Source organism: Dicentrarchus labrax, unplaced genomic scaffold (assembly GCF_905237075.1).
Source record: "Dicentrarchus labrax unplaced genomic scaffold, dlabrax2021, whole genome shotgun sequence".
In the NCBI taxonomy this organism is placed as follows: Eukaryota; Metazoa; Chordata; class Actinopteri; family Moronidae; genus Dicentrarchus; species Dicentrarchus labrax.
In genome coordinates this window covers 23,047,446-23,073,779 of record NW_026136703.1, presented here as the reverse complement: position 1 = coordinate 23,073,779, position 26,334 = coordinate 23,047,446, and the positions used below count along the sequence as shown (strand labels likewise).

Sequence of the window (26,334 nt, the reverse complement as noted above, 5' to 3'; positions counted from 1 at the left end):
ATACTGTCACTATTTCCACAAAATATCATAACGATATTCCGGAACCCCCCTAAATATGAAATGGTTCGCTCCGTTGCTATGCTATCTTGTGTAGACATTCTCCAGGGTGATGGAGAAGATGTAGTTATTCGGCCTCGAAATACGTAACGTTGTTCGGTTTAAAACATAAATTGTGTGAACCGTGAGAGCACTTACAATGGCCGGCATAAGGAGAGTTAACGGGAAATTGTCGGGAATCAACCCAGCTGTCAGGTAATGTTAATATCGAATTCTGTTTACAGATAAACGCTTCAGTTAAGCGGTCGAGCTAATGTGGCTAACGTTAGCCACCGTCCGTTATTTCGTCGACACCAGTTACCGTTAATTAACGTTAATGCTAACGTTACCGAGCTATCGAAACAGCTATACTTTACGCTGCCAATGTTTAATTTAGCTGGTTAAGCAACATGTTAATTTAGTTTAGCTTATAACACCAGTTCCAAGAAATTCCCCGCACCTCAGTCAAGTATTTTTTTTTTTTTTTTGTGGTTGCCAAAGCCTAAAGCTAACGTTAACGACGTAATGCTTAATGTTGTGTAGGATGAAAGCAACGTTAGCTACTGCATTTCCAAAAACAAGAAAACAAACCAAAAATAATAATAATGCTAAGTTGATTATGTAGCGCATGCATCCTTAAGTATTTATAGATGTGTTCATAAATGTACAGATATGTCATAATTATAGGATTGTATGAGAAAGACTGAAATCTGTGGCAGTTGTAAGCTGTTGAGTGTTAATATATGGGATCATGAGCTTAGTTGTTATACTTTTCTCATATCTTTAAAAATGTGTTTCTAATAGATTCACTCACTGGTAAATTTCCCCTGAAATTTGACCATAAAAAATCTAAATTAAAGGTCCAACATCCAATCCAATCCAACTTTATTTGTTAAGCACTTTAAAACAACCAAAGTGCTGTACAGGAGAATAAATAAGACATCATAAATAAAAGACATAACAGCTCACATGAGGCGCAAAATAACATATAATACAACAATAAAATGAAAAGACATAAAACATGAGTAAAAATAATAACCATGCAATAAAAAGCAATCAAAAAGTAAAAATAACAAATACAAAAAATAAATCAAGTAAATAAAGTCGACATCTTACTAGGTGTCAAAGGCCACAGAGAAGAGATGGGTTTTAAAGAAAACAGACAGAGAAGAGGCCTGTTTAATGTGCAGAGGCAGATTGAACATGGTTGGTTGTTATCAAACGTTTTTTTCTTTATTAAACTGCTGTTTTCAAGGTTAGGAATGAAACTTTTAGCTCAACACTCACCTGAAATTAAGTTTAATAACTAACACAAACTATGCCTGTATATTTTTTATTACATTTTCCAGCTGCTGTCGCCTGCGTCAGGTCCAGTCTCTGCTATGTGAGGGTGGCACTGCCACTCCTGATGGCATCCTGTGCTCTCTTGGTATGTTAAGTTGCAGTGTTTATTATCTTTAACCTCTATGTGTTTATATGGCCTGGCTAACTGCACTGCCAACTGCTAAGGCCAGAGGAGGGTTGGTTTCCAGAACAGATGGCGACTCAATCAATTGTTGTGGTTATTCAAAATCAGAATATTAATGGCATTTTGTGTATATTTTAGGAATCGACAGCAGATATAATGAGGGGTGCACTGAACTGGCGAAATACCTGTTCTATGGACTATATGGAAGGAACCAGCTGAATCTGGATAATGTCCTTGATGAATTTCCTGAAGAAATGCTAGATGGTGAGTTGTGTTTTTTTTTTTTTACTATAATCAAAAATGTATGTGCCTGCTTTATTTTTTATCTACTCTGACACATTACTTGTCTGCTTTCCAGATGTAATCCTGCTGATCAAGTCAGAGTGTGTTCATCTGTACTGCAACCCCATGAACTACAGTTACCTGTTGCCCTACGTGTCTCACTGGAGGAACCTGCATCTCTACTGCATGACGGAGGCAGAGGTTAAAAGGCCCTCTTCCTCCATTACAGGCTTATCATTCCTGTTAATTACAGTTCCCTAATCTTATCAAGAGTATTTAGACATGTTGAATATCCAACTGGTTGCCATTTTTATTGCAACTTAACTGTAACACCTTATCCACACTGGCTGCACTGTGAAAGCGGCACATTCATTTTCATCAATGACCCAGTGTGTTGTAGTTTTTGTCAGTGTACCTGTAAGTTGTGCACAGGTGGCCTGGCATCTTGAGAGCTGTTAGTTGTCTCACATTGCTTAAAAAAAACTCATGTCAAAGTAATGTTTGCCAGACCTTTCATTGCTGAAAATGATAAATATGACCCTTTGTAGCTGTGTTTTTATTTGTGCTTGTTATTCCTGAAATTACGTGGTTTTCTATGTTGTCTAACCTTGTAATTTTCCCACCTCCACACCCAGTATGAAGATGAGGAAGCAGCAGAGGAGTTCAAAATCTCCAGTTTTGTCACAATGGTGCAGGACTGCTATCGTATCGGAGTACCTTACAGCTCCCAGGGTACATGTTATCACATGTTAATCTCCACATTCATTCACAACAAATTGTAAAGAGATAGTGAAGTGTTCACACACAAACATGGCATTACATCGCAGCAAGTTGGAATACAGTCTTTCACTAGTTTAACCTACTTGACAGTGTGTATAATTGTCTCTATAATTACACCAACAACACAAGTAATTATACTTGCTCTTCTGTTACTTCTAGGTCACATCCAGAGGTTTGATATGTTTATGGTGGAAAAATGGCCCCTAATTCAAGCGTTTGCCCTGGAAGGCATCGGTGGAGGAAGCTTTTTTACCATGAAATACAAGGTACCTTCAAACCACAAAGAAATACTTATTTGTTAAGCTGAAATGTGTGACAAAAGCATTTGTAGCATTACATTGTTCTTGGATCCTAGAATTCCTGTTTCAGCCTGTTTCATTTATACCTGCTTTTCCAGCTAATGGACATGAGTGAGAAGCTGTGGCAGGTTTACAACAGACTCGACCCAGTGTCCCTGGATAATGTCCTCACAGAGGTAACACTGTTCTAACTTTAAAGATTCTGTTGCATTTAATGACAACCTGAGACATCTGAACCGTCTTCTAAAATGTCAATGTACAGAAAATACATTCTAGATTCTAGCTCAATAATTAGGTTAAACATTAATTGTTTAAAGGTTATTATGTAACTTTGTCCTGACATTCCTATTTTTTGGCTGATCAAAAGTCATATTTAGAAAGTGTGAACATGACCATTCAATATGAAATGTATTGTAATTTTGTTGTATTTTAGGACTTGGTTAACTTTGAGAAGCAGTGGAGTGGCTTTTTCTCCAGCATGGACCTGGAGAGCCATCTCTCCATCTTGGAGCTATCTGAAGCACAAGCAGGAGAGGTACATTTACTGGCACATATTCATAGAAACAATAGAACAATCTGTCGTCAATAATTAATAGTCTTTCAACAGAATCTTATTGTAATATAGTAAGTAATCATTATGATTCAGCATCAATGCACCCTCATTGGAGGGTATTATAATCCATAATCTACTCTTCCTGCAAACTGAAGTCATTGTCTGCTTTAATGACTACATGTGCATTTGTTGTACACGTTACGTAGTTTTAAAAAGAGTATTTTCTGGCACTTTTGTTGTTTGTTGTTAAGTTTACTTGTGCCGTCATAAATTGTATTGTCATCAATCCACAGGCATTCCGTTGTTACTACTGTCATGGATTGATCTCAAGCAACATCACAGATAAAAGGTATTCTTTATATTCAACAGTGTCTAAATACTGAATCTTTTGTCATCTGTAATCTTTGTAGAACTAAAGATACTATTGTTTAATCAAATGTTTCTTTATTTCAGCAAAAGTCAGCAGCCCTTTGTGTTGTTTGGGAAGCATTCCTCCTTAGAGGATTTGGAGAGTTATTCGTTCAACTTTCCCTCAGAGAGTCATCAGGTCCGCAACACAGGGCCTCGAGGTTCTACAGCCAGACACATGGTGAGAAGTCTGAACTAAAAAACAGTATGATATGTAAACTACATTACTATAGGATCCCTTTTAATGGCTGGATACCTGCCGAAGTGGTTAGTAGAGGACATGCCACTGTGAAAACTCTCCAGCATTTCAAATGACACTTAATCTTTCATTAATCACATTTTTCAAGTTAAAGAGGAAACTGGCCTGCAGCAACACCTGCTGAAGTAAATTCGGTACAACCAGTGGTCATTGTTGTGCAGAACAGTGTTTTGACAAATCATCTTGAACATCTCGTGCCAGGAAATATGTAATTGCTGATCCTATGTCTCCTGTAAATAGTATTTTATTTGTGTAATTTGTGAAGTGGGGAACATGCCACAATTTCATCTTTCAAATGAAACCCTTTTTTTGTCCATTAGATTCTGCAGTGTGTGGCTCCTAAAGGACCTCTTGCCTGCTCTCGAACCTATTTCTTTGGGACCACCCACACTCCATACCTTGGTGAGGTTTTGCTGTATGACTTTTCTTTTTTAATATTGATCTGCTGTACCTTGTTGTCCTTAGCATCACATTTCAGGGGTTACCCTGCTACAGAGCATAGTTTATTTACCTAGGTGTTAAAGTACTATGTACTATGATACCCTCAGAAATGCTAGTGAAATGTTGCTTTGTGTGGAGGCGAATGCAGGGCCAAGAAAGGGATTATCTGGCCTGGGGTTAAGTGTAATATTAGAAGTACGTATTTTTATCGGTATGAAATATATTGGTTTACACTTTTTCACCCACAGGAAATCAAAACACAGAGCAAGAGAAAACCGAAGTCTTGTAAGTAATTTAGTTTTGGATCTCATAATTAATATTTTCCCTGTAAGGTTGGGCATTGTTGAATGTTAAGGAATGTCTCAATTAATTACTTCTTATTTTTTTCAGAGTTCTGTCACAAATGTACTCAGCTGCTGTTCAAGGAGTCCTTTCAGGAATTAAATGCTACTCCCATACCACCAGCGCTACCAAGGTAAGAAAAAAAAAAGCACCTATTTAATTTTCAGCATTTACTATAGCATGTACAGCTGCTCATAAAGAAATGTTTATTATTATAGGCTAAGGATGTAGCAGAGAACACCTTTCTAGTGGCTTTGGACTCCATGAATTTAAGTCAGTACCGCAGTTCTCTCAGGTAAAGATTCATTTTATTTTTTTCACTGTTGTCCACTGTATGAGACTTTGAAAGCATGAAATGAAATGTATTGTTTGTCACTTTGAGTCTTTGTTTTATTTCCTTAGGTCCAAATGTGAGTTCACTATTCAAGCAGTGAATAAGCAAGGAAGGTACGTGTTAACTAGTCCTCATTAGTCTTTTGCAAGCATTTATGTTTTCTGACATAGCTCCATGAAATGTTCATTGTGTTTTAAAAAAAATACACAATCAATTGATGCTTTCTTAAAAACCTTTTTGTAAATATGTGATCTTAGACTTAAAGTCTGTTTTTTGTATTTCCAGGATCATTCCTCTGAGTGATGAAGAAAGCCGTTATGTTGTGAAAACAGTACGTTAGAGCAAAAGGATAACAATGTAATGACTTGTGTACACAATTTTGAAAGGATTAAAGACTAATGCTACTTTTTTCTTAGGCTTCCATGACTGTCCATGACATCCCAGACCTGCAGTGTGATGGTGGGGACCTGGGGTCTGTTGTCTTCTCTGAATCCTTCTTGGAGTCCAGCATCAACATTCAACAGAAAGGTACAATATTGATTAGATTAATCCTAATTAGAATGGAGTGCTTATTGATTCCACAAAGGAAATTTGATTTACATAATAAGCAGGTCAAATCCACAGGTCACTGTTAACAGAAAAAGGAAAGTAATTTCAGTTGCAACAGAGCACTTGTCTAAAAATAGCCTATTTTCTGCCTTAAGACGAAGATATTTGTGATTCATCTTTCATGATTAGTTGTTTATGATTCTTTTAAAAAAGTGTGTTTCCTCTCCTGCAGATGGCACTGTGTCCTCAGACAGCTGCTACACCATCCTGACAACAACTGTGCCTCGCTATGCATGCTGGCTGGTATGTGTGGGGCTCAAAATCCATTCCAGATTAATGTGACAAACAGAATGTTTGGATGAAGATAGAGTTACCTAATCTAGATTTTTCTACATTTTAAATTTACCAAAACAAACATTGCCAATCTTTATCCAGAAAAAATTTGTTTTAATTGTCTCAATAATTTGAATATTTGCCAATGTTAATTTTGCGCACGTGTGACCATCCTTAGTTTAGTTTAATTAATTTAATTAATACAAAAATTGTTTTTAATTTAATTTTTATTTTTTTTCCTACATTGTTACGTTGCCAAAGTCTTATGGTCATGTGTTTTTTAGATGGAATCTGATGTCAAGCAGTCTGAGCAAGCCCAACATCTTGCTAAGGTACATTCAGAAGTTTTATGCATATAAATAAATAAATACCTGTATGTATGAGCATGTGACCTCATCACTTATGATATGTGTCTCAAACAGAAAGAGGAAGGCACTTGTCTGGGAAGTGCTCTGACTGTAGCAGATGCTGCATATGTGTTCTCCTCCAGCCAGCTCTCCACACCTGAAGAAGGTGACACTCTTCACCAATATTATCATTTCCACCATGTGACTGATACTCATATACATTAACTGACAATGAATGTAACTGCAGTATAATCATTGATTCTTTGATTTCTAACTAACCTGGAATCAATTACCAAAGTCAACATCACAAGATTGTTTTACACATTCTGACCTTATGTGACAAATAGTCGTGATTCTACATCATTTTAACATTTCTTCAAATGTTATTCTTAGGGAAAATCGTTTTCTTCTCCGAGGGACTTCTGTTTATCCATTCTCAATATGGAAGCATTACCCTGTCCAAGGATCACATCAGCAACATCAAGTTCTATGATCCGGTAATATTTACAGCTGTACCATGTGATATGACATGACATTTTGAGAACATTATTGATAAAGACTTTATAAGAATGGTAAAACATATAATATCAATATATGTTGAATTGCAATTGAATCTCTGGTTCAAACTTGTGTATGATTTGTGTGTCCTCTTATCACCAGGACTCCAGTGCTGTGGCGTCTCTCTTTGTGGAATATGAGAGCAGCCTGCTCCCCCACCTACCATTCCCTCTCCACAGCTCTGACCAGTGTCTGGTCTTTGCTCTTCAGCCCAGGTCTAAGAGCCACAGGGCCTTCTATTCCAGGGTAAGACCTGTAGCCAGGGATCCATTGATCCATCCATGATCCATTACTGTAAAACAAAAAAAGGTTTTAGCCTTCTTTTTCATTTCATGCTCATTAAAGATACAGCTCCAGTTACATACATGAACTTTTCCTCTCTTTGGTGTTAGGTTTTGTCAGTGTGGCAAAACTCTGAGTCTGGGCTCTCTTTGCAATTGGTGGACCAAAAGCACCTGACCTGGAACCAGAAAAACATGTAAGATAGCTTCATTTCCTTTTACAACTTAAGATAAGCCGTCTGTTTGCTAGATTCTATTGAACAGCCCTTGAAGTATAGAACGTTCCATTTTCTTTGCCCTTGAATATCAAATTCATCTTTATTTGTTTTACCAAGCCCCTTTCTCATCATGTCACAAGATTTTGATAGTCCTACGAGCTGTCTGATACATCATTCATAGCGATGCGTGATATTATCCTGGCCAATAAACTATAATGATAATAATAATTTAGAATTCTAATGCAAAATGTTTGATAGCCAATGTAAGTTTTTTGATGTACTCTAACAAATAATTTAACATTTGAAAAGTCAGAACTGATTTAGTTTTTCTTATGTTAACAATAGTTATGTCAGTTAGTTTTAGTTAGATCAGAGCTGTATTACATTATCAATCTTTGCTCACTACATCTCAGTGTGTGTGTGTGTGTGTGTGTGTGTGTGTGTGTGTGTGAAAAACTACAGGTTATGAATTCCTTTTTAAAATACGTCATACATTCTTTTGTTGCCATAGTAGTGAGTCAGTATTTTAGATTTTATATAAGGTAGGTAATTAGGGTTAATTCTGACTTTTTTCTCTCAGGCACACCAGACTGCAGAAGCTGCATGACAGTCAGGAGCCACCAGTGGCCAAACGCAGAGGCAGCCTGAAGACTTCATACTCCCAGCTGCCAGAGCAGGACATGTTAGTACCCACTCAAGTCACCCAGTAGAGTTCCTCACAGTTGGAACAAACAAGTAATAAAACTCGATGCTAGGTATTGCTTAATCATGAGTATGTCTTCCCAAAATAGCTTTTAAGCCTATAATTCTTGGTACAGTGTATTCATCATTGGTGACTATCCACTCTTGGAAGGTTTTTTCTGCTGAGAGAAAGTGCATAAGATAATGTAGCTACATTATCTGGCCCAAAATAAACAGTGCACACACATTTTCTTTCCCCTCTTCATAGCTAAGACAAAGAGGACTGCTCATTTTTAAATGATCTGTTCCAGCAGAGATAAAAACTGATTTTGTGCTTTTATATAAATGTCTACTGCAAAAACTGGAGCAAATACAAATAATGAGAATTAAAGATGTGACTGGTGGAAGGTAATTTATAGTGTTAGTTGTAAAATATTGCCAGTGAGTTGTGACCCACTTTCTGCTAACTGAGTGCTGTATTCTGGTCTATGCCAGGTTTCTACAGCACTTTGCTTTGAGTAGTATTGGTCAGGAGCCAATTCTGTATGACCACCTGGGGGTGCTCTTCCCCTCCGCAGAGCTGAGGAATCCAGTCAACAGTCAGGGAGATAAGGTGAGCATATACTGACTAAGCTTTGCAGTAGATCTTCCTCATTTGATAAATGTAGATACGAATATAGATAATCCTGAGATTAGCTGATACTATTCAAATCTGATATGTGAAAAGGTTGTCATTACCATCATCACTGGATTGCCGGGAAGCCATAAGGAGAGACTCTGCAACTTCCTGGTCCAGCTGAACAAGGAACATGGAAGGTGAGAGAGAGATTTCACCTAACAGGGTTTTTTTGTTTTGCGTTTTTGCTTTTTGTTAAACTTTTTGCTATTATTTTTAATCTTCTGCTGTGGTTATGTCATAATAATAATGCTAATGAGAAGAACAACACAAATAAGAATAATACAATTTGACTATTACTTCATCCGTAGGTGGGTGGTGTACCAGCCTGGCCCTGACAGCTGTGAAGGCTTCTCAGCCTCTCACCTTCAGCTGTATTTGTCCAGCTTCCTGGAGAGCCAGAGAGGCCCAGGAGCCAAACCCCGTCTGTTGGTGCTCTCACCTGGGTAAGAAAGCCCGCTGATCAGCTTGATACAGCTTTTGACTGACTCATCCAGTAGAGCAGAACTGAGCAAAATCTATCTAAAAATACAACAAAAAAATAATGAAATATTAAAATAATGTTATCTGATGTTCATTGTTCAGTGTCATGAATACTAATAATTACATCTTAGTACATAAAACAAGTCTTTATACCTTTTGAGTATTTTATTTATTCAAACCTAACAATAACAGACATTAGTTCTAATTTCAGAAATTAGTAAAAGAAAAGACTGAATTAATTTAGTGGTCTGTGTGATTATTTTTTATTAATTTGTAAATGTTCCAACTTGTACAGATACACAGATGTTCTGGATGTGGTCCAGGCTGTGCTTTTCCACCCTGACCCAGTTGTCCAAGCGTGTTTCACCATCGGCGCTGTAACTGCTTGTGTGGACCCCCTCACCTCCTGTGTGGAGCACAGGTAAAATATATTTCTCAAGTAGATTAGCTTTCAACTTGGCTGCTGTTAAAATGAAATTAACAAAATAACTTTTGACTGCCACAAACAAATGTATATCAGATGAATTCACGTCCATTGACATCAATCTGCTCCGGTTTCATCGTTGCCATTTAACAAAAGTCCACAATGTGCAAGTAGACCCATTGGATTTCCTAGCAGACTGGGAAAAAAATGAAATCACTTACAACTTACATTTTTGGAACTAAAGCATAAGATTACAACAATATACTAAATTACCTAACTTATAAAAGATGACTCCTATTCTGATCCACAGACAACCCATTTAGTGACTCATTTGCAAACATAGCAAACAACTTTAGTATACAGTTATGTCACAATCCTGCAGCTGCTTCACAGTAAATGCCCTCAAGCAACGCCTCCTGCTCTTTGCTAATGTATTTATCAGATTCCCAGTTTCTGGAGGGCTTTGAAGTTTGTATTAACAGCATCTTAAAGAGTATTTAACCAAAAATTAATCCAATAAGTAGTAAGTAGTACAACCTGTAGGCTAGAAACAGAGTTTGTTGCAGGACGGCAGTCGCAGTCAAACAGGATTCACAGCAGTTAGAATGGATTTGGTGACCCAATTTCACAACAAAAAACTACTCACTCCTGCAGCATAATCCGCTGTTCTGCTGTCTGTCTGTATGCTCGATATGTTGCAGAAACATACATTTTCACCAATAATAGCTTCCATTTGTTCCTAGTACAGTTAGCTGCTCACTGCAGTCATTGTCAGTAAAGGTGAGCTCGCAAAAACTTCTAGCTGTCATGTTTTAGCCTATCTTGCAAAGTTAAAGAGGTTAAATGAGCTAAAACCCACCAGTGACCGAACCTAAAGTTCTAATCAAGGGTTTCATGCTGTTATGTTTTCAAGTAACATGGACAGATCAGATGATGACAGACGACGTTGATGAATTGTTGAAGTACTGGAGGTTTCCAGGACGAGGTCAAGGCAGGGTCCCTTTTACGGAGAGGATCAGTTCTACATTTAATCTCACTCTCCTTTTGTTACAGGCTTTAGATGTAGCTTATAGAGCTTCACACTGTCGTAGATTGACTGAGCTGCTCCGCACAATATGACATACCACTCCAGTTAATAGGCTGTTTTCCACTGCACAGCCAAGCTGGCCAGTGATACATACAGATGAAGTCAGCCAAGAGGTTCTACTTTTTACAACATGCTTGGAAACTACTACTGCTGTCTTTCTTCATCAGAAATCAAATTCAAAAGTGTTATAACAAATAATCTGGTAACTAGCTGAAGTATAATAATTAGATTCTGCACAGTAACATCATGCATAAATACCCAATACTATACTTATATTATACTAGCATATATATAGCAGGATTAGGATAACTACTATAAAAACCCATAGTCCTGTAGACAAGATGATTGTCTAGCGAGCTGAGCTTTAATAATAAATCTTGAATGTGTTTTGGATCCTGTGCTATAAACATCCTGGGATGACCCTCCACTCAAACTTTGACAAGCCCCACTTGGCTCAGCAGTGGAAAAATATGTAAGAAGAGGTTTAGTTAGCAATGTGGTTAGCACTGACTTTTTCGTTTGTAGCACCTTCAACAAGCCCCTATCACTGTCTGTTGCCATAGATTGTGTGGAGGTCTGTAGACCCCCACTATGGTGCTAATTGGGTGTAGTTAGCCTAGCTTAGGCCTGACCTGCCTGTCAACCCCCTCAGCATATCCTTCTAATCCCCCAAGTCCACATGTGCGACCAATACACCCTCTTCAGTGAAGCTCATCACTCAGTCATGATCCATTCTTTGTGATGAATGTAGACAGTTCATTACATCAGGACAGGAAAGATAAATGCCTTCCAAATTGCTGATGCCCCAGCCTGCGGGCTCCCTAAGAGCTGCAGGGGAGGCTCTGTGGTGGCTGGAGGGGGACTTGGCTCAGAACTGTTATTCAGAAAGTGGTGTATAACACAGATTGATTTGAAAACTCAGGATAAATTATGTTAAGATTAAATGAGATTACTGAAAGCTTTTACATTGGTCAGTTGCCAGTCAGAGTCATGATGTCATCCTATGAAAAAAGCCTCACGATCCATAACTGGATTGCTAGCCAAGGGCCATAACATGGAGTTAGCTTGTTTATTGCTACACAATTTTGGCAAGCACCCAGACATGAATAAAGTTATTGTAAGTGATGATATTGTGGAATAAGACACGGGTTAAAATAAAAAGTACTGTCAAATAAATAAAATTAACCCACAGCTCCTGTACTTGTGTCACCCCTATTTTCAACATAATCTATCCATAACACAGCAGTGACCATCTCAGTCAAATTAAATTTGCATTTGACTGATGACTGTACTCAAGTATACTGTACATTTTGACTTTTTATCTTAAGTTGTTCTGTCTCTTTTCACTTTAGGTTTGCTTTCCCTAAGCTGTTGGAGCAGTGCAGCCAAGGTAGGTCCTGTCTGTTGCTTTCCCAACAACAAGATACACTAAGGATAAACTTGTGTCATAGAATACCAAGGAAACATCATATTATATTCACTGATATTGATTTGAAGTGTAATGCTTTTTTGGAAGCTGTACAACCAAATGTCAGACTGGCCGTACAACCATTAAAGGTCAAGAAATGTATGCTTTGTGCCAAACAGGAATGAGAGAAGTCAGAGGAGACATTTTGCATGTATGACAAAAATATGAATAATATTTTAACTAGTAGAGTATCAAAATAGCTAGATCCAACACAAACATCCAATGAAAGTAATATATTAATATGTGCAATAAGGCTTTTTTGATTTAGCCTTTTTCAGGACCATCCTCCATGTTTGAATGGAGTTTCGAACTTATTTTCAATGTATTACCCAAATATGAAGGTTATTGTTTTCTATGGAGTAGTGAAGATTGAAATTGAAATAATAATAATAATAATAATAATTAGGGTGTTCCAATTGATGGGTCACCAATCGTTATTGGCTGATATTCGCTTCAATAAGTTTGAACGGCGATCTATATAAACGCAGATCAGAAGAGCCGATCGGCTGATGCATTTATTTTATTCCACAGGAAGGTCATTCAGTCTTTGACACATGTGATACAGAATTAGCTGACCTCCTTTGTTTTAAGCTTAGACTGTGGGACATTTAAGAGCAGTTGGTCAGCAGATCTGAGTAATCTTGGTGCAGAGTATTGGGGCCTTGTACTGAATTCGGAAGCATACAGGAAGCCAGTGTAAGTGTGCCAAAATAGATGCAATGTGCTCCCTTTGTTTAGTATTTGTGAAAAGCTTCGCTGCCACATTCTGAACCAGTTGACATCGAGCAAATACAGATTTGCTTAAACAGGGAAATAAGGAGTTACAGTAATCCAGGCAGGAGGAGATAAAAGCAGGGATTTGCTTTACAATATTCTTAGGCAGTACTAAACTGATTTTGGCAATATTTCTAGCTGCAAAAAACAAGACTCACAGTTCTGTAATGTTATGGTCAAAATTTAGATTTTGATCAAGCACGGCACCAAGTTTTGTAGTAGATGGTTTTATATTCCCTGTTAGATGCCTGAGGTGAGGATTAATACTCTTTGAAACTTGGTCCAAGCCAATGACCAATTATACTGTTTTGTCCATATTCAATTGTAAAAAAAATCAGTGACATCCAAACTTTGACATCAGTAAGGCAATGTGTATCCAGATATTTAAGGTTGTCAGAATGAAATGATACATAAAGCTGGGTGTCATCTGCATAACAATGGTAGGCAACAATCTTAAACTGACAAATAAGATGACCATGAGAGGGGGCATATACATGCTTAACAAGATGGGCCGAAGACGTAATCATCAAAAGTCACCCTGAAACACCTCTCTGTGAGGAGAGGAAAACCATCGAGGGCAGTTCCATCTATGCCGACCCAGTGCTTTAGTCTGTTTAGCAATATAGTATGACAGTCGAAAGGCAGCAGACAAGTCAAACATTACTGAAATGGAATGATGGCCTGAATCTGCATTCATAAGAATATCATTAATTCATCATTAACTTTCAAAAGAGCAGTTACAGTACTATGTAGCTGGCGAAAACCTCATTATAATAGATCAAGAATGTTATTAGTTTCCACTAGTTCTAGTAGTTGTTTAGCAGCAGCTTATTCAATGGTTTTTGAGACAAAGGGCATTTAGAGGTTGGTCTGTAATAATGAGAGAGTGCTGGATCAACACCAGTTTTTTTTTTTTTTTAAAGTAGATGAGTACAGGTTTGTTTAAAAATATCACACATTCCATATTGCATTTGGAGTTCGCCATACAGATCTCACCATGATGGTGGTCAAAACATCATCCATTTAGTGTTATTAAAGGATTCAGGTAAAGCCTAAAGGGCCAACTCTCGATAGGTTCAGCATGCCATTGCCTCAATCACTTCATATTTGACAGCACACAGTTCACATTCCATCTTGTATTCTGAAGTGACATATTGAAGATTTTATTTGGGATTACTGCCATCATCCTTGCCATCTTTGTTACTAGAACCAGAAAAATCCCAATTTGGGCAGCGTGGAAGAAGTCTGGCTGGGGGGAGCTGAGATGGAATAAGCAAGGGGCAACCACCGCAGTTTTATCTGACATAATTACTTATGGGGTCTTTTATATCTTACTATTCGCTTTGAAGGAATCAAAATATCAGTTTCCCTAAAAATTAAGCCTGCAGGTAGAACACAGAAGTAGTAATGCCGGTAAATCGAACCTATGATAAGTGGCTACGCAGATGTGGTTTTGTATTTTCAGGAAAGTGAGACAGTTTCTCCTGGAATTTACATTCCCTTTCTGTGCCTGGTTTTATGTCAGGTATTGTGAGTACAGTGGTGTTCACCGGGCTGACAGCAGAGCAGAAGCACCCTCTCATGCAGCATGTTCAGCAGTTGGTACGCTCTGCCAACCCCACCGCAGCCTTCACACTGGCAGAGAGAGGAGCTGTCACCAGGTAGGCACCCACAGAATTGTGATCAATGCCGGAAACAGTCATTTAACTGCTTTTATCTTTGCCTAAAATATTCACTCTAGGCTACATTTTATCCTGCTTTCTTGGTCTATGTTTGAATCTTTTAGGTCAGAGCACTGCTTGGTTGGCACAGTTATGTGTCATGAACATTTCCCAATGCATTCTGCACTTAAAGAATATTTCAATATTGTAATTAAAAGCCCATAACCACTATACATAGTTATCTAGGAGTAGTTGTGATATTTGCATGAGTTTTTACACATACCGGTATTTGTACAAGTATTACATATTCATTGAGTGCTGTCTTTTGTTTGTGTTTTATTAATTAGGAATGAAGATGTGAATCTGATATTTTCTGATGGTAGCTTCAATGAGCCACAGATGCTGAGAGCACGTTATGTCCTCTACCCTGGATGGTAAGACCCTCGTTCTATGTTCCACTCTACTAGTTGTGACCCCCGTGTGTCCTCCTGCGTCCACACTCAACCTTTGGGCCACTGAGCAACAGATTGGCGTTGATTCCTTCCTCGGCATTCCTCTGTCTTCTCTCGCCTCCTTCCCTGCAGTTTAATTGCCACTCGGCTGCAGTGGTGGGGGCATCGGCTGCTGATTGCTGTAAAGCCCCCCAGGGCATCTTGTGTTCTATCACCAGCTGCCTCCTGGCAGCACAGTAACAAGCTGTTGGCCATGCAGTTGCCATGTACACAGAGGGGGTCTCCTTCCCTTTGGACCTGGTCCAGTCAGCCTTCATGCCACAGTGGTCAGCCTAATATGAACCTCTGCTAAATCCCCCCGTCAGATCATACACTGGCTATCTGGCCAGAGTCTGCCCCCTCTGATTTACTCATCGTCAGGCTTTATTTTGTGTGTATATATGTATGTGAGTGTGTTTAAGATTGCTTCTTACGTGTCCTTAACTTCTTGACCAAGACAGGAATCGTTTTCAACCATTACATTTACAGATTTATCATCCACTTCCACAGTGCTACTAGCAAACAACATACACTGGCTCCTTTCCTGTGGGCAGCTGGTAGAGTAAACAACTTTCCAGCCAAAGACAAAATGTAGCACAAACATTTGGCTTGCTCTAGACTTAACTTTCTCACCATTTGTGTAATGTGCACGTGTTCTGTGTTCCAGGTGCAAAGGGCGCTTCTTCTCTGGTTCTGGGTCTCTGGTCCTCACCCAGCAGCGCGTGGCTTTCAACCGCCCCCTAGAGAGGCCTCTATTTGTCACCCGCTGTAAAGGTGAGATGGAAAGGAATTCTCCCCCCTTTTTTTGACTCTTACACGTGACAGAAGCTCCAGATATGAGCTGGCAGGGTTTGAGGATGATTACATAAGCTGCCTTTCCCTCCAAATATGGAGACAACTGAGGTCTCAAAGTAATCGTCTGCGGTGGCTGTAAAATAATCTGTATTCCCAAAGGATGCATGACATCTTGCCACCAACTTTGCTTTTCAAGAAAATGTAAATTAATATTGTTAAAATCTACAGTTTGTTTCACTATAGTAACTGCTTGAACTCTCATCTTTTTTCCGTAGCATTGAAGTCATCACTAAAGCCAAGCCCCTTCCGAGGAAATGTGTACAATATTTGGGGGAAAGTCCGATTTTCTGGTAGGACTGATATTTTCAATTTATTTTTGTCTTATCAAATGCATTGCCGCTTTTGCTAACATTTTCAGATCAGATTTTCAATTCCAGAGAACTTGCTTTTGCTAAGCATTACTAAACAAATGTGACTTCTTTCCCCGGTAAATGCTTGACCTGTATTTGCATTTCCCAGTTTTGGGAATTATTTGAGAAAAGGTTGCGCTCAAGGCAGGCAAGAAGCTCCTGACGGTAGGAATATTGCTCGGTTGTTGCTCTGGTGTCTGGTGTTTAGAATTCAGCTCATAGTCCACTGGTTTGGTTTTCTCCACATAGTTTTCTCACTCTTTTTCATTTGAAGACCTGTGTAGAGCTGTTGCATGAGGAGAGAGTGCAGGTGCCTGTGAGGAGATGTGAAGAGAGTGTGCAGATATTTGTAGAGAGTTGGGAAGATATAGTAGTGTGGAACGAGTGTGGAGACTGTACTGTATGATCATTATTCTAATACTCACATTCCTTTAGCCTCAAGTGTGTATCTCAGTCCCTGTCTTTAGGGTAGTGTATCATTTACATCACTTTATATTTGGTTATTTTACTTTAAATTTTTGTATTTAGCTGTTGCACTTTCAATACATTTTACAATGAGTTGGGACATGTTTTATCTTGTTTTTTACCACACATGTGAGTGCTGTGAGCCATTTTGGGAGCAGAGAGGTTGTATGGATGTTAAAACATTAACACTCCGCCAACACCATGCTGTTACCATATGAATCTGCTCTAGCAGGTGTTGCACAAGGTGTGAACTGTATGTGCGACTTGTATGTCAACTCTTTCATCTCTGGAACCTCCAGACTCAGACCAACTGATGGAGGTGAGCTACAACACAGTGAGTGGGAGCCTGAGCATTGTCCCAGACCAGAGCACTGACCCTCTGACCCCGGGCACCAAAGAGACCAACACGTCCTGCTTTCTGATCTTTGATGGAGTTGGTCTCACTGAGGATGGACTGAAAGACTGGCTCAGACTGTGTGCAAAGCAGGTAGACATTTAAATATTCTGTTTTTGATGACAGTTCACACTGAGACTCATGTATAGATCTGTTATGATACAGTAACCTGCTGTATAAGGATTTAAACTGTTGTGTAACCACAAGGCTGTTGTTTCTGTTTGCGGTCTACAGAGGCAGACAAAGAAGCCTAAGAAGACTAAAAATGCCCTTTCATCACAAGAGATCAAGCGCATACACGTGAGTGTGTTTACATCTATAATTATTTATAATATCATTTTGCCAGTGGTGGAATTTTGTGTGGATAGAACTGCATTAAAGCTACTCTGTGGAGTTTTTTCGGAGCTAGCAGCTGCTTTGTTTGTGCCTATATTGAATTACTATCATGCATACGATCCCTGCTGAAGGTTTCATGTCTGGTGGCTGTAAGAAATTTCAGTGTGCCAGCAAAAGGAAAAGGAGGAAAGGAAGATTTCTAGTTGGTGTAAACAGGAATGTAAATAATGCAGTTTTCAAAATATTTCCTTTCTCTGCAAAAAAATTAAATGCATCCCACACATTTGTTAGACCTCTGGGATACATGGATATATGTATTGTGACAAACAATGAATGTAAACAAAACCGTTTCTTTACAAGAAACTCCACAGGCTACCTTTAGGTTTATGTCAATAAATGCCACTGCGAGAGCAAAAGAGTATGAAATCTTTGATGTGAGATACAAGCCTCACCACCATTTGCTCTCTTGGTGCTTGGCTGATGCTTTTTTGTTTGTTTGTTTGTTGTTTTGGAGATATTCCTTATCTTCTAAGAGAGCTTGGGCTGTTATTGATGTGAGCCTTTTCAGTCAGTAACCTTGACTGAACTTGATATTTTATGTTTTTGTTTAGGTCTCCAGGCACTTGGACCCGTTACCACCAGGATACTTCTACAACGGTTACCAATACGTTGACATCTTTGGAGAAAAGAGGAACCTCCATCCCAGTATCCTTTTCCTAGTGGTTATTGTCTGTTATAGAACATCAGCTTAGGGCTGCAACTAACAATTAATTTGATAATCGATTAATCTGTTGATTATTACTTCAATTAATCAATTATTAATCGGATAAAAAGACGAAAACTATATTTCTATCCTTTCCAGTATTTTATTCAAAAAACAGCGTACTGGTCTTCTTGTACCATGCTCTTTCAAACAACTTGCCAAATAAAACAAAGCAAATGTTACAAAAATAGTTTGTTTTTTTTTATTATTTTATTATTTACATTTTTTCTCAACACAAAAACCTTTTACAGTATTCCATTTAAACTGGAGCCAAATGAATTTAATAAACAAACATAAAATAAATAATAATAATAATAATAAAATGTATAAAGTGCACTTCAGTTTGTAGCTGAACGGTTTTTATTTAAACTGTTCTTCAGCTAAATCACCTCCCTTTTTTTAAACTGAAGACTTGAACAGGTTTTTGTTTTGAGAACAAATGGAAAGGCCTGCTATGTGAAATTTGTCAAAACCTATATATATTGTGTTTTTGTTGATAACTGTTAAAAACCATTCAGCTACAAACTGAAGGGGACTTTATACATTTTATTATTATTATTAATTTTATGTTTGTTTGTTAAATTCATTCACCAAAAATAAAACGGAAATGTAACTAATCAGATCAGAACTGGATCAGATATTGTTCAATATTTGCGTATAACATAGATCCAACGAATCGATGACTAAATTAATCGCCAACTATTTTTATAACCGATTTTAATCGATTAGTTGTTGCAGCCCTACATCAACTACATCTAAGTTGTTACTCAAGCTTGGAATACTGTACTGGAGACTTACTGGAGTCATATTTCAGTTGTTTAACAAAAAAGCACTTAGTGTACATACATTAGATCTGAGTCAGTTTAGTAATTTTTTGACCCCAAGAAAGCATGGCTCATGAATCATGCAAATCTGCTTGCGTCTGTATTGTTGTGTGTGGCGTTCGTGCTGCTGTTTCCCTTACATTGCTGTTACTGCAGACATGGAAGAGTTTATTAAAGAGTACATCACCGAGGCCAACAAAGAGATCGAGCTATTCAACCGTCAGCTGGAGCTGCAGGGACAGCCTGACCTGTTTGATCCGTGATAGAATCTGTCTGTATGTTCACTGCCTCCATCTGTCTTTTTAACTCTAAGGGAACCACTTTGGGAGGGACAGGGTGGGCACAGGGGTTATGTACTGAACACGCCACTAGAATGGTCAATGTTTGTTCACACCACATGCATCTGCAGAAACTGCTGCTGTCCATTCATTAACTACATACTATGTCACTTTGTTTCCTAATTTGGTGGCATAAAAGGGTTTAGTGCAGGTGAGCTTTTAAACAGGGACCCATCAGAAGCCAGTTATGTCATGGCATGGCTGTTTGCCTTCCTTCCCACTGCAACACCACTAACTGTACAGTTAGCACTTTGGTGAGTTAGGTGTCATATTTATTAAATGAAAGTGGCAAATTGATTTGGTCACTTGTGTTAATTCAAACTAAGACACGTTTGTCAAGAGATGAGAGTTGCCCACAACTGCAGACAAATGTGAAACATAACGCAACACAAGAGTCCATCTTTAAACCAATGTGATTACACCACTAAGCCTGCAAGCTATGAGATTTTCACAATTGAAGGGAATTTCCAACCGCACACTCCTACGGCTTGTGCGTTTCTGTTTATCACAGTTGGCAAATTAATGCCTCTATTTCTGGACAGGCATGGATAGCCGTGTGATTCTGGTGGGCTCCCTGGTGGGGTTTCTCAAGAATCGCTCCTCCTCTGTTGTCACCCAATCCGTGGCCCACCTGTTATCTTGTCTGCGTGCCACGCTGCAGCAGAGGGAGTGCTTGGCCATAGAGCTGTAAACATTGGACAGTCTGTTGGCTGCAGACAACTGATGAATGATGCCATTAATCACATAGCTAAACGCCATCCCAGTGCTTTATTTTAAGACTCCTAAAGTGAATCTAATGAAAGTGCAATAAAGCAGACTTCCGTCCCTGCAGCAAAATGTTGTAGTTATAACACAGCTGAGGCCATCAGGAAACACATTGAATCACTAATATGTAACCCCAGTCCCTCAGAAAATATAAATATTCCTTAAAGCACTGTATTCTGTTTATTCTAATGCTGCTAGTTAACAGTGAGAAACCAGGTAGACAGAGAAAGCTAAGTTAAGCCTCACTGCAGTCAGGTGTGGATCACTCATTTCACCATTTTGGTCTAAATGTTCATTTGTTGTTGCAATTGTTATAAGTGTGAACATTCCATGTTTTGTTTTTGTTTGTTTGTTTGTTTGTTTTATAAATCTTTTGGGTAGGACAAGGGGAACATGATGATCTGGGAAAACCTTAATTCAGTTTTCTGTTTGGTTAGGTTTGGGTAAACACGAGTAGAGCCTTTAGTGAAAGGTCTAAGGCTTTGTATCAGTGGTGTGATGTTGCAGAGAATCAGACTCTATGTCCTGTTTTAAATGAGTAGTTATGCTACTGTTAGCTCTGCGTTGGCGTGTCACACTAATGTTCTATGCATGTCTTCCTGTTGTCCGGGTTCCTACACAGGTCTTGAAATGATATAACTTGGGAGAAAATGTGTTTGATAAGCTCTCAGTAATTTCTGTTGTCATTTGTGCCGCTGCACATTTGAGTAGTATAAGACCCACATTATAAATTGATATCTAACCAAACAAGCATTTCAAAGTGAAAGCTTGGTAAATAAGTGGAATTTATAAGTTGAAAAATGTGTAGGAGCCCTGCTACAATCTCTGGAGATTTAATGGCTTTCATTCAGTATGGGGTCAGCAGTGTACCATGCAGACTAATTAACAGTCTTTGAGTTAAAAGGCGCTAGCTATGTCTTCAGTGAATTGATACTGACAAAGGAACATTTAAATGCACATGGAAGTGTGCTCATACTGCTGCTATTGTCAAGGTACGACATATTGCATTACCCTTTGTACACTCTAGCAAAAAAGCCCTTGTACACAATAATGAGTGTTTCTACCATGTCAGATAAGAGAGGAAGGGTGTTACTGCTAAGAGACCATTTTGAGTCTATAATCTAATTCTTTAGCAGAGGGGGGAATTCCTGCTAGTGAGGTGAACATTAATTCAGTGTTGTTAGATTCAAATCTAAGATATTTTTAGATCAGTGGTGACCTCAGTGTATTTTGGGTTGCCATTCACAACACTGGCTATGTCATGTTTTACATGTCTGTCTGTCAGCGCTGTCAACAGCCAGTCAAATTAAAGGAATCAATAACTCTGTGTTCAGCTGGCAGGCAAACAGAGAGTGATAACATTGTTAGCAAGTAATTTTTCCCCAGATGACCCGTGAGTATCTGCAGATTCGAATCATTCTGAGGCTGAACTCAACCTGACACTGCTGGCCCCATCCGTCCACTCAGTAGAGTTCGCTTTGATCTGAACAAGCCATGCCATCTTATGCTAGATGTGCCACTGTCTTTTAGAATGATAATACAATACATAGACTAGCACATAACATAGCAATGAAGTATGCCTCTAACGTATTACGCTGGCATGTTCCAGCCAGTAAAAGAGGAATTCACATGGTGAGGAGCAGCTCACCCCAAGTTACTCATTCCATTAACTCCTCCCTTACAGTCCTTCTCTTTGACTCTATAAAGGAAGTGCAATTGTACCTTGTGTTTTTACATATTCTACTTACAGTACCCTCAAATAGCTCTTTAAGGACAGAGCTGAGCAAACAATTGAAGCTGCTAAATTCTCAGTCTCTCACAGCTTGTGTTCTGTGGTCTGCTGGATTCTGGCTTTGAGTGCTTGTAGTTCACATAAGACCATAAAAGGTCTGTGTAGGAACAACAAGTGAATGGTTTTGTTGCAAAATGAGATGCAATTTGAAAAAAAAAAAGCATTACCTCTGCTTACAAATGAAATGCAGACCGATTACAGTGCTTTTTTTTAAAAAGTGGGACAGGATAATATGTACCATAATTCCTTTGTTGACTAAATGAAAAACCCTTGTTTAAGCTGGATGCTCTGTACAGTGTTTCAGAGATGCACTCTCAGTGCTGTCTGTTTTGAGCAACAGTTGCTGTCCTTCTGTAGTTATGTAATACTGCAGAGAGTTACCCTGAGTGACAGGGAAATAGTCTGAAGCTGATGTATGGGAGACTGAAGGTGCCACAACACTGACACCTGCTCCACATGTCAAAGAGCAGAGAAAGTGAAACCATAATTGGCAGAGAGATCAAAAGTTGTCCTTAAAGAGTTGAGGGTTATGTAAGATGTTTGTAATATTTAAATCAAATTACCACTAACGCGTATACACACACATATACACGACTACTACCACCAAGTACGTCTACACTATTTTGCATGTGTTGAGATGTTATGTGAATATGATACCACATATTTTCTGACAAAATTTGCCTTTCACCAAACTGGTACAACAAAGAGAAAATAATCACATTTATTTTACATATCTGCTAAGAATTTGAATTACCTCGAAACGAAATAGTATTTTTGTAAGACAGTGAATTGAGCACTGTAGATGCAAGCAAAACGTCTCTTCTCGCACAAGCTACAAAAAGCAAAAGCAGATGCAATTTTTTTTGTAGGAAAAAAAAAAAAACTCGAAGAGAAACTGATCGGTTGTGAGATGTCAGGTTTCTCTGATCCAGCAGTGCCTTGGCTACGGCTAAGAAAAGCAGAGATTAAAGCTGCAGTCAGAGCTCCATCCCTCTCCCTGTCACAGGGGGAGGAGGTGTTGTCAGGCGAGGATCCGTCCTTCAACAGTGTTGGTGAAAGGAATCCATGGAGTCATTCTTTAAAAGCAATGTGTTTTTACTAAGCCAGAGGGTAAAGTAGGCGAGGTCACACAGGGGACGGCCCCTGGAGGGCTCAGGACGATTCAGGTATTCTTGCAAACTAACCAAAATGATGTTGGGATACGGGCTGGGTACCACAGGTCTGATACTTCAAATCTGTTCATGTTCACAGTGGTACATTTCTCGGTGGCTTAGTTTGGTTTATTACAGGAGCAACAGATCAGATTCCGTTGATTTCTTTAAAGAAGATGTACATACACGAGAAGGAAAGCTGCGTCTTTGTCCGTGTTCTTTTAAAATCAACTATCAGAAATACTGGGAAATACAAAAGTTTATATGTATTTATTTTTTTATGCCCAGCCCTAGTTGGGATACAAAACACTGAAGTTTTGTATCAGAGTATGGACCAAAAAAAAAATGCAGATTGAGTTTGTGACTAAAGTTTGGTGACCCCTACTTATTGCACATTGGGGGCCCAAAGAGCCCTCCACAAGCCTCTCCGTGTGACCGCTACACAGCTCTCTGGCAGACTGAGCACCCTGGTGTCTTCATCCTGTATGTGGAGGCTAGCCGTTTTGTAGCTGAAGTTATAGGACAAAAACAAAGTTTGGTGTTAATTGGTTTTATATAACGTGGGGAAATGTGATCTTCTTATACTGCAAAATTAAACTGTTTTTTTGTTCTTTTTTTTTTTGTTTTGAGAATTGGCTCCAATGTTGAAAAAGGGCCAACAGTGTGGAATGTATGCACTTCTTCAAGAAGTGGATATTTCTATGGTATTTTTGTGCTTATTGGAGAAAGGTGGCTTGGAAATTGATTTCTAACTGTCCAAATATTTCTCAGGCCTCAGCGGACTGTTGATACTAATTGTTTGGGCTGTTCTGTCCTATGAAGGTTAAAAGGGAATTACAGGCTCTTCACCCCTCAGTCCTCACAGACAGCGAGAGGAATTTGCTCAGGTTTACTTATTATTTCCATACCTGAGATTACACATTTGTCCTATCAAACCCAAGTGTTATAGACGAAGATGGGGGTGAAATTGTGGTTAATATCTTCTGTCTGTAGCCACATACCGGCTGGCAACACAGCCGTGTACAAAAAAAGAAAAGAAAAAGATAGGGAACACTAACGATTCAAGCTGAGAGGTTTTTCATATGTCATGATGGCAGAATTAGATCTGGGAAAAAAAAACAGCAAAGGGCTCATTTCTTCTCCCCTATCTACAGGCCGTCCAAAGTGAAAGGAAAGAAAACCTTATATAAGTAACTTACTGTCTCTATTGTGAGGAGAAGCAAGGAAAAAAACCAACTAACTTCAAAAGTGCCAAACTGACCTCCACATTGAGTTTCGAGGGTGTTCACAGTGTGTGAGCAAAACTGAATTGCATTTGCACAAAAACTACTGTAACTTCTGTTTTTTTCCTGTGACTGATGCTTTTATAATCTAATTGTTGTTTTTATTGCACCACGTAATCCATTAAATATTTATATGGTTGATCAATCTCTGTTCTTTTTTATCTCTTTACACCTGATTTTACACTGTGCTCTTTGGCTGTGTGAGAACTGTTTTGCTCTCAGATGTCAGCAGCCACACATGCAGCCAGTTCAGCATAGTGGTGGATTTGTCACTTGGTGAAACAACATGGACTCACCCTGTGCATCCAAACCCTGTATCAGCACCAACTGAGGCAGTGAGCGCTGTGTTGCTGGGATTGGGAGAGCTAGACTAAACAGCAACTGTCTGCAGAGTGTGTGTGTGTACACGCTTGTGTGTGTGTGTGTGTGTGTGTGTGTGTGTGTGTGTGTGTGTGTGTGTATGTGTGTGTCTCTTTTGTGGTTGAGCTTTTAACACACTTCGTTAGAAATGGCAGCTGAAACGGTGCTGAGAGAATGTGAGGAATCCTGCCCCACATAACAGTTTTAGCCCTCCATTTCTACATGCTGTGTGTGTGTGTGTGTGTAGGTGTGTGTGTGTGTGTGTTTGAAAAAAAAAGGAAGATAGAGTCTGTGTGTGTGTGTGTGTGTCCTTGTATTGTTGCCAGGCAGATACAGTCCTCCACATGGCTAACCTCTGACATCAGCGTTTCCTCGCCTCTCTCCTGCCACAACGGCGCCGCCAGTTTCTCCCCAGCGACTCAAGGCAAGGACCCCCCCCGCCGCCGCCCAGATACACTTAACAGACTTTAAAACACACTCTTACCATGTCGCTTCCACCATTAACCGCCCTTTTTTCTCCTCCCCGCCCCACTATTGTTGTATTTTTACTGAGGCTGTGAGCTGAGGCTATTTGTGGCCTATTATGACAGCCACATGTAAACACTCATCACTCTCACTGGCGTCTGCCAAAGCCTGCTGAGTGGGCCCAGGTCACTGCAACAATAGTTCACTGTACAGTGCTGGCTTTGTTCACTTTCACTCAGTGGGATTGTGGGGGACTTTCTTTTTCTTTTAAACTAAGGCTAATAAGGTGATGCGGTGCATGTTTCGGTGGGTGGAAAGGAAGGGGTCACCAGCCTTGACCCTAACTTTAACTGTCCCCTGGTTTCCGGCTGCATGTGACAATGAGCTCCAATTCATGTTGTTAACTATGACATACACTCAGTTGCCTAGCTAAAAGTAATGCAGTCTAATACAACAGTCCTGCAATTAGACAGACCTATATGAAGTTTATAATATAAAGTTTTTGTTGGAATTGTTTTAGAGAAGAGTTGGCTCAACTGTACTGCTAGATATAATTATATAGATATTATTATTATGCATTATACTGGTGTTTCTATTTTGTCCACCTCATTTATAGAAACGAGGGAAAATCCTCCAAATCCAAACATTATAACCTTCATGAAGGACTGCTGTATCCTTATACCATACAGGCGCAGGGTTTGAACCGTGCTTGGAATTAGTATGTGCATACTAGTGAAGGTTTTTGAGTAATGAACATTATTGTCACATAATGCAATAAAAAAAATAGGAAATGAAGGAGCTTCTTGTAGCTGCAATAAATAAACCTAGGAATAAAGAAGATTGTTCTTTCTCTTTGAGGAGTTTAACTGACAGTAGGGTTTCAAGGACACAGATTGTTAGACGTCCGTTGGCATCTTGTATCACTTCCTGTTTGTACAAACCAGACAAGTACATCGATTT

General features: G+C 39.0%; 1 protein-coding gene across 1 annotated transcript; it reads left to right on the top strand.

Annotated features, from left to right (window-relative positions):
* Positions 1-71: 71 nt before the first annotated feature.
* dnaaf9 (dynein axonemal assembly factor 9) lies at positions 72-24,688 on the top strand. The gene is made up of 37 exons (XM_051386660.1): positions 72-252; positions 1,386-1,465; positions 1,643-1,768; positions 1,863-1,987; positions 2,422-2,518; positions 2,726-2,832; positions 2,964-3,041; positions 3,299-3,400; positions 3,712-3,767; positions 3,872-4,007; positions 4,406-4,487; positions 4,775-4,811; positions 4,917-5,001; positions 5,087-5,163; positions 5,271-5,315; positions 5,488-5,533; positions 5,619-5,730; positions 5,984-6,054; positions 6,369-6,416; positions 6,507-6,597; positions 6,825-6,928; positions 7,092-7,235; positions 7,382-7,467; positions 8,069-8,170; positions 8,665-8,782; positions 8,897-8,985; positions 9,157-9,291; positions 9,624-9,749; positions 12,192-12,229; positions 14,607-14,742; positions 15,090-15,176; positions 15,901-16,007; positions 16,304-16,378; positions 17,203-17,390; positions 17,532-17,597; positions 18,245-18,338; positions 19,377-24,688. Exons 1-37 carry the CDS (start codon positions 197-199, stop codon positions 19,481-19,483), a joined length of 3,459 nt encoding a protein of 1,152 aa, XP_051242620.1. The 5' UTR covers positions 72-196; the 3' UTR covers positions 19,484-24,688.
* The last annotated feature ends 1,646 nt before the right edge of the window (positions 24,689-26,334 follow it).